Below are 9,093 nucleotides of genomic sequence, written 5' to 3' on the forward strand. Positions count from 1 at the left end.
TTGACAGCAATGTCACATCCCATTTGTCATGCCACTTCAGTGCCATGATGTCATTGGCATGAAATGCTTGCACTGCACCTTCAACACTGCCTCCACTGAACCTTGGCAAATGATTTCTATTCCTTCTCACTGTTCCACATATATCAGTATTGTTCACACGTAGGAAATCAGTGAGCATAGGGCTTGTATACCAGTTGTCTGTGTACAATGTATGGCCCTTGCCAAAGTATGGTTCCATCATCTTGTGAACAACATCACCGAAAATGCTCAACATCCGCCTATCATCATCGAGTGTGTTTCTCCCGGTGTAGACAATGACATACAACACTATGCCACTCTCACAGTTACACATAACGTACAGTTTTTATACCAAAGCGATTACGTTTGCTCGGTATATATTGCTTGAATGACAGGCGTCCCTTGAACAGAATCAAGGACTCGTCGACAACAATGTTCTTGAGTAGATAAAAATAGGCACTGAATTTCTGTTTCAGATACGTAAACACTTCACGGATTTTGTATAGAAGGTCATTTCTGTTGGGCCTATTCCTGTCTGATAAGTGCAACATTCGTAGCAACAGAGTGAAACTGTTGCAGGAAAGGAGGTCACGGAAGACTGGAGTACTGATGAAGTAGTTTGTGGACCAGTAATATGCTATATTGTGCTTATACGTATGAGGCATAAGCATGACAGTGCCAAGGAATAAATACATTTCGGCCACAGTTGTATCTTTCCAACTATGCAGCTGTGATGATTCTGCAACTTCTGTGTTGTCCATTATATAGCTATAGTAATCGTTTGTTTGGGAGGAAATTAAGTTCATTAGCGGCCCATCAAAGTATAGTTGGAAAAAGTCTAACTCTGTACATTCAGTCGTAATGGGACATTCTGGGAGGATGCCACTTCCACTGTCATCAAAATCGAAAGGATGTGGCACGAATGTTGTACTTTGTGTCCAGTTCCACTCACGGTCACATGGTGCAGGGTGGACCTGTGGCATGGGGAGTGGGGGAGCAGGAGGAGGGACAGGAGTGGAGGCAGCACATGGCTGAGGGGGTGCCGGGCGGTCCTTTGTCTGCCCACCCAATGCGCCATGTGCTCCAGGCACCATGCCACCCACCACCACCTCATCCTCCATCCCCTGCATATTCTCCTTCATGATCACTATCACTATCAGTGGCTGGGGTTTTGGATCGTGACCTCCCACGACCCTTGGGGACTGCATATGGCACACTGCCTGAACGTAGGCAACGACGCCTAAAAGTACGCTTCACTGGGAATAATGTATATCACTATCACTTGACAAATCCTCTAATGGCATAAAATCAATCTCATCATCACTTATATCACTTTCACTATCACTAAAACACCACAGAAAATGATAGTTTCCTCTTGCGTAGTTGCCTATGGGTAACACTAGCAACCCCAGAGGTACTTGGCTGAGGGTCTGGTATGGCCACACTGGCCACCCCAGAGGTACTTGGCTGAGGGTCTGGTATGGCCACACTGGCCACCCCAGAGGTGATGGGCTGAGGGTCTGGTATGGCCACACTGGCCACCCCAGAGGTGATGGGCTGAGGGTCATCTAGGTTATCATCAATATTTTCACTAATTATTTGAACATTAGTGGCCACATCGGTGTCAAATCCACTAAACTCACATTCTATATCACTTTCCTCGAATAAGAGTGTTAATACGACAAGGCATGAGTGAATCACGAGGGTTTGCCATGATGTTGACTTAAGATGGAGCTGAATGTAACTGGTGCTACCATGCAGTACATGGTCAAGTCCCTCAAGCCTAAAGTGTATACATGTGACCATGCATTATGTCCTGGAGCAGAAGTGAAGTGAAGCAGTTGGAGGTGATATTACAGGTGAACATGGACTATTAGTAGAAGTAGATCATGCTCAAGAGTTGCTTAACAAACAAGTTTAAGAAGACTCTGCCATGGTGTTGCAGTGTCAGACAAGGATCATATTATTGATGCTGCTTCTACTGGTGGTCCCCACTCACCTGTGATATCACCTCCAGCTGCTTAGCTTTGCTTTGCATGCTTGTACTTTAGGCTTCAGAGACAGACCACCGTCTACCAAGGCTTAAAGAGTGATCATGTAAAAACAACTACTGTCTCCAGTATTATGTTCAATGTATCTGACCAAAGAAACCTGGTGTGCAGGTGAAACACTTCAACAAGAAAGATACCCAAGTGTTGCACATGTGTTTTATTCATCAACTTGTCAGTATTGTATACCATCAATAATATGTTACAACACACTGGGTTTGGGTTTACGGTGTTAAATCATGGAATGGATATACAAGAGGGTAGACATACTCTCGCTCATCCATGATGCAATGGGTCTCCCATAATGATGGTCTCCTATCACAAAAGATACGCTTGTATCCGAGGTCTAAAATTATCTAAAAAAACAGATTATATAGGTTCTGCTGCATTATTTCAAGCCATGGATGCATAACTACAGTGAACCCTGCAACTGGAATTGCAAGTAAACACCAACTAACACAGAGTACACAACTCTCAACAATATGGAAAGTGATTAATCACCTGACCAACATGGGACGTCTTTCCACTGTTTTACTTTTTGATAATTAAAAAGAAGAAAATTAATTATGTAGAGATAAAGCACATCAAGCTGGTACATTACAAGGTAAATCACAAAAGTCTACTATAATACACTAATTACTATTAAAGATCAAGTAAAATGCATCTAGTTCAAAATGCACACTATAAAACAATAATGTTAATTTAATGAGCAGTTCCATCTCTTCAAGGCATATTTATAATAAAACCAAGCAACACACCTCCGAAATACACAAACAGGATTATATGTCTCTTTATTTCTTATAATTCAAATATCCTTCAAAGTAACATTAAACCAAGAGCACAATAATGCGGCATGTGGAAAACACCACAACAAATCAAATGGCCATTAGAAAATTTTTGTCTTATGCAATACTAGCAAAATATTGTCAGGTAAGGCATATGTAGGGGCAAGGGACATTCAGCTGAACAGCATTATAACTGGCAGTGTCAGAAATGGGTGGATGGGGAAGACATGATTAGTTACAAGGCCTGTTAGCACAAAGGCATCAGTGGCAACATGCATCGCGCACGCGCACACACACACACACACACCACATTACTTACGTAGTGAGGGGAATGTTGTCCCTCTCGGCATATGCGTCATACATGGACTCTTGGCTGGTGAGAGAGTTTTATTCCCTATTAACAAGAGCAATCATCTCATGCCACAAACTACAAAAAAATTTATTGACAGCCATAACCACTTTACAGGAGAAAAAGTCACTGTAAAGCATGAAGAGCTCCATCACCGCTTCCTCCACCATCACCAGCTAGTAAGAGTAAGTACTTTATTGCCTCATCAACACAATATCAACAGAGCTGCCTCTAAACATGTTATCTGCCATTCCCATTTTGGGACTCAATTTCTGAGCAGCTGTTATTATATATATACCAGTCTCTAACAATTTTGAACAGCACTTTTTGATAAAGCCAGAGAAGCTTTAATTAGTAGATAATATTATTGCTTTTATAATAAATTTGAGGATTATCCAATGTTATAATCTGTGTAGATATAATTTTTTACTTGTGAGGGGTCTGACCTAATATGTAAAATGAAAGCAAGGCCAATATTCAAAACATTGACTAGCCCGTCACTTGTGCATAACTGAAATGTTCTTTGATTAATTCTACTGTATGATGCCTATGTGAAAGATTAAAAAAATCATCACTGCAAACTACTCAACTACATGAAAGATACTGTATACATTTCTCAGGTACCCTACTAACACATGGACAGAGAATATGCAGTGTTGAGACTGTGTGCTACGAGGTCACCTACATTGTATAAGACAGACATCGATACATCCACCAAACAACATACATTAGTGCCTGACTGTATGCTAACATACTCACTTGGACATAGGAAAGCTGTTCCTCTCATCATATGCATCATACAAGTATTCGCTGTCAAGTAAATATCTTTATGTTAATTGGCCATATGTCAAACCACAATTTAATAACAAATGGTATAAATTACCAATAAAAAAATAGCATGTGATAATTATGACACGAAAAACTCGTAGCACTGACACTAACTACAGCCACAGTCATGTATGAATACAGTATTAACAATTAGTTCAAAGTAACAACTATTTAATTAACAATAAAACCATACATTTAATTTTTAATTCAAGTTACAGCAAATATATAATGGGAAAAAATTTCCAAAGCGAAATAATTCAAAGTGCTTTAATAGTAAAACATGATCTCTGAATATTTTCAATATCTACAGAAGTGAGAATTATGCTTATCTGGCTTCATTCCACCATACACCAGTGTACACAATGCCCTTTCATGCTAGTTCTCTTGCCCTACACACAGTGGCCTCTAGTGAAGTCATCTAAAATACTGAGACTAATGATGGCCTATGTTTACTTATGTGTAAGACCTACTACCACAGGTGAAAGAGTGGGTTCAATGAAGAGGATTAGTTTGCTAATTGCTTAAAAGGAATTAAAAAATTAGAGCAAAAGGTTAATACTATGCAAGAGGAGATTACACAAACTGTGTATGAGAAACAGTTCACTTTCAAGTGGTTACACAAAGGTTATCAAAAATTTTTGTTCTCACAAAACTTGCTTAGTTCTACTGGATTTCAAATCTTTACATGCTAAAACTACAACTAAATTTTTATTTACACACTAAATGCATACAATATTTAATATGTACTATAGTCCAGTACAACAAAACACTAACATCATTAAAAAAAAAAAAAAAATATATATATATATATATATATATATATATATATATATATATATATATATATATATATATATATATATATATATATATATATATATATATATATATATATATATATATTACTGTGAACACAAGAGTAAGCTTTTATCTTTCCACACATTATTGCTTCTTGGCACAAGTAGTGACTGTTAGTTTTGATTGATACCAGCACATCCAGGTGCTCCATTAACCCTTTGACCATTACTGGATGCTAACTCAATGGTCCCAGTTTTGTTTTGTGGGGAAGATTATTTTTCTGATATTATTGTACATGTTATAAAACTAATTTACAAAAACCAAGAAAAAGTTAAAGAACTTACCTTTCTAAGGAGCTTTGAAAATTAGGTCCCTGAAGCCTAGTCACGCTAGCGGAGTAAATTATGTGTAGCACTAAATTATTTATACAATATTATCACGCATATATTATTATTATAATCAAAAAGAAGCGCTAAGCCACAAGGGCTATACAGCGCTGCAGGGTAGGGAAGGAAGCAAGGGAATTGGATGGCAGAAGGGAGGGGGGATGATCAGCAGGTTACAGAAAACAGCGGGGCAGGGGATAGTACGGGGGTAGAGGGTAGCAAGAGATACAAGTAGAAAGGGCTGAAAGTATCAGAATTTGTGAAGTAAGTCAGTCGTTGTCAAAAAGTCAATGAGAGAGTCCGGATGAAAGGTGGGTCCATCAGCGAGAAGGGAAGGTAAAGAGAGAGCAGCGGGGCGAAGACGACGACAGAGGTAAATTCTGCGTGCTCGTTGATAAAGTGGGCAGTCCAACAGAATGTGGCTGACTGATAATGGAGCTTGGCAATTCTCACAGAGAGGAGCAAGACGCCTCTCCATGAGATATCCATGAGTAAGACGAGTATGGCCAATGCGAAGACGGGAGAGAGTAGTCTCCCAACCTCGACACTGGTGATAAGAAGACGGCCAGTAACCTATACTCGGTTTAATAGACTGAAGTTTGTTGCCGAGCATAGTAGACCAACGTTGTTGCCAACGGGTGTGAAGGTGGGAAGATATTACAGCAAAATAGTCCGTACATGGAATACCTCTATAAGAAACTGGTAGGTCATGTACTGCTGACCGCGCAGCAGTGTCTGCCTGTTCATTGCCCTGTACGTCAACATGACCAGGGACCCAACAAAAAACAATATCTTTATGCTTAGTAAAGATGCGGCGTAGCCAAAGTTGGATACGGAGGACTAAGGGGTGAGGTGTATCAAATTTTTGTATAGCCTGTAAAGCACTAAGGGAGTCTGAGACAACCACAAATGATGACACAGGCATAGATGCAATACGGATAAGTGCTGTAAGGATGGCATATAATTCAGCAGTAAAAATACTAGCTGAAGATAGTAAATGCCCTTGTACGACGCTGTCCGGAAACACTGCTGCGAATCCTACGCCGTCAGAAGACTTAGAGCCATCTGTGTACACAGCAATGGCATGAGAATGAGAGTGAAAGTGGTCAAGAAAAAGAGAGCGGGAAGCGACCGTAGACAGTTGGGCTTTCGAGCAAGGGAGGGAGAAAGAACAGACTCGAACAGCTGGAACTTCCCAGGGGGGTAGGGAAAAGTGAGATGCTACATGTACATAGAAAGGTGGTAGTTGAAGAGAAGACAAGAGCGAATGAAGGCGAAGAGAGAAGGGACGGAGTAAGCAGGGGCGGCGAACAAATAAAGAATGTCTACTAATATCAGTGACCATTCTATAAATGGAAGGATTGCGGAGATCATGAGAGCGTACATAGTAGCGCAGGCAATGGGCATCACGGCGATCGGATAAGGATGGAACGTTCGCTTCTGCATAGAGGCTTTCGACAGGGGAAGAGCGAAAAGCACCAAGGCATAAACGTAATCCTTGGTGATGAATGGGGTTAAGGCTAGAGAGAGTAGCAGGAGATGCCGCTGAATAGATCTGGTCACCATAATCAAGTTTCGATAAAATAAGGGTGGAATGTAGGTGAAGGAGGGTTCGACGATCAGCTCCCCACGAAAGATGAGCAAGGGTTTTAAGAAGGTTCAGCCGGCTGTGACAAGTTGCCTTCAGAGAGGTAATGTGAGGTTTCCAGGATAACCTACGATCAAAGAGGAGGCCCAGAAACTTGACTGTATCACGTTCAGGGATACGTGAGCCATAGAGGTACAAAGGATGATCAGAGATGACAGAGCGTCTAGTGAAAGTGATTTGGTGGGTTTTAGTGCTGGAAAATTTAAACCCATGTGTGGTGGCCCAATTGGAAACACGGTCGACTGCATGCTGGAGAGAAACTGTAAGGAGGTGACAGTCAGCGCCTGCACAGGCAATAGCGAAGTCATCAACATAGAGTGATGACCAAATATTTGATGGAAGACTAGAGGCCAAATCATTAATAGCAAGGAGAAAAAGTGTTGTGCTCAGAACACATCCCTGGGGGACACCTTCAGCTTGGACAAAGTCCGGGGAGAGCACATTATTAACCCGAACACGGAAATGCCTGTCAGTTAAAAAGTTCTTAAGGAAGGATGGTAGATTGCCTCGAAGGCCTAAGGAGTGGGCTTGGGCTAAAATATTATACCTCCAAGTTGTGTCATATGCCTTCTCAAGGTCAAAAAATATGGCAATAACTGAGTGGTTATTCGCAAAGGCATTACGAACATACGTATCCAAGCGCAGTAAGGGGTCTATGGTAGAACGTCCCTTACGAAAGCCATATTGACGAGTGGAGAGACTGTTGTGTGTCTCTAAATACCACACTAAACGTCTATTTACTAGACGTTCCATTACTTTGCAAACTGCACTGGTAAGAGCAATGGGACGATAGTGGGAGGTTTCATGTCCCGTAGTGCCTGGTTTGCGGAAAGGGAGAACAATGGCGGATTTCCACAGCTGTGGAAGAACTCCTTGTGACCAAATAAGATTGTAAAGGCGTAATAGGACTGCAAGGGCTGACTGATGTAAATGTTGTAGCATACGAATATGAATGTCGTCGGGCCCAGCTGCCGATGATCGACAAGCTGAGAGTGTTGCCTCCAGTTCTTGAAGTGTAAAAGGCACATTATACTGTTCTTCTCTGAGAGAAGAAAAGTCCAAGGGTGCTAACTCTCTGGCCTTTTTTCCAGACTGCACTCATAGAGGAAACAGAGGTGATGGTGGAGACATAATCTCGCCAGCAAGTGCGTTTAGCGTCACGGATGACACGGCGAGCGATCGCACGCTTCTGTTTAAAATCAAGGAGTCGCTCTGTGGTTCTATTGTACCGGTACCTGCCCCATGCAGCGCGTTTCAAACGTACTGCACGAGCACAAGCAGGAGACCACCAAGGCACGCATTTCTGAGAATGCCTGCCCGAAGTTTGGGGTATAGAATGAGAAGCTGCGGTGAAAACGGAGGACGAGAAGAGGTGTAAAAGCTCATCGATGGAGGACGAAGAAGGAACCTCTATAAAAACAGTCAGGTGTGAGTAAAGGTTCCAATTTGCCCGATTAAATTGCCAGCGTGGGGTGCGAAGAGGTGGCGAATATGAAGGGGAAGTAAGAATGATTGGGAAATGATCACTGTCATGTAAGTCCGGGAGAACAGACCAAGTAAAGTCTAATGCGGCGGAGGAAGAACAAACTGAGAGATCGATGCAAGAGAGAGTATGAGTCCGAGGATCAAAATGGGTGTGAGTACCTGTATTTAAAACATGGAGGGGGTGGGTGGCAAGAAAAGCCTCTAACTGAATTCCACGGGAATCACAGTGAGACCCTCCCCAGAGGAAATGGTGGGCATTAAAATCACCAAGTAACAGAATCGGTGGCGGTAATGACGAAACAAGGAAGGCAAAATCCGGAATAGATAATGCCCGAGAAGGAGAGAGATATAAAGAACAGAGCGTATACCACCTATGTAAGTGGATACGGGCTGCTGTGTAATGCAGCGAAGTATGAACAAATAGCTGATGGTACGGAATATCAGTGCGGAGAAGAAGGGCACTTTCATTAAAGGTCCCATCAGGAAAAGGATCTGAAGAATACAATAAATTATAGCCTGAGATGTGAGAAATAACAGCAGAGTGTAATTTTGGTTCCTGTAAGCAAACACCAACAGGGGCAAACTGGGAGAGTAACATCTGAAGCTCACCCCGATTACCCCTGAGGCCGCGTATATTCCACTGTAAAAAGGCCATGATTGGCAATGATAAAGATACTTGAAATCCGCAGGTAAGGGTTCCTACGGACTAGAAGGGTTAGAAAAGTCCACATGCGGAGGCAGTGGAAAA

General features: G+C 41.9%; 1 protein-coding gene across 16 annotated transcripts in view; it reads right to left on the reverse strand.

Moving 5' to 3' along the window:
* LOC128688974 (prominin-1) overlaps positions 1-9,093 on the reverse strand; it is a 1,112,830-nt gene that overhangs the window by 8,981 nt on the left and 1,094,756 nt on the right. For 6 of the 16 annotated variants that reach the window (XM_070085543.1, XM_070085537.1, XM_070085538.1 and 3 more), the window contains 3 exons: positions 5,171-5,215; positions 3,960-4,010; positions 2,568-2,600 (listed from right to left, as the gene is read on the reverse strand). The exons of 2 other annotated variants lie outside the window; for them this stretch is intronic. In XM_070085543.1, coding sequence (XP_069941644.1) covers positions 2,568-2,600; positions 3,960-4,010; positions 5,171-5,215 — 129 coding nt within the window. Of the gene's footprint in view, positions 1-2,567; positions 2,601-3,170; positions 3,225-3,959; positions 4,011-5,170; positions 5,216-9,093 lie in introns of all 16 variants that reach the window. 8 more of the 16 variants (XM_070085551.1, XM_070085548.1, XM_070085547.1 and 5 more) reach the window with 4 other exon arrangements.

This window comes from Cherax quadricarinatus, chromosome 16 (genome assembly GCF_038502225.1).
Source record: "Cherax quadricarinatus isolate ZL_2023a chromosome 16, ASM3850222v1, whole genome shotgun sequence".
Classification (NCBI taxonomy): domain Eukaryota; kingdom Metazoa; phylum Arthropoda; class Malacostraca; order Decapoda; family Parastacidae; genus Cherax; species Cherax quadricarinatus.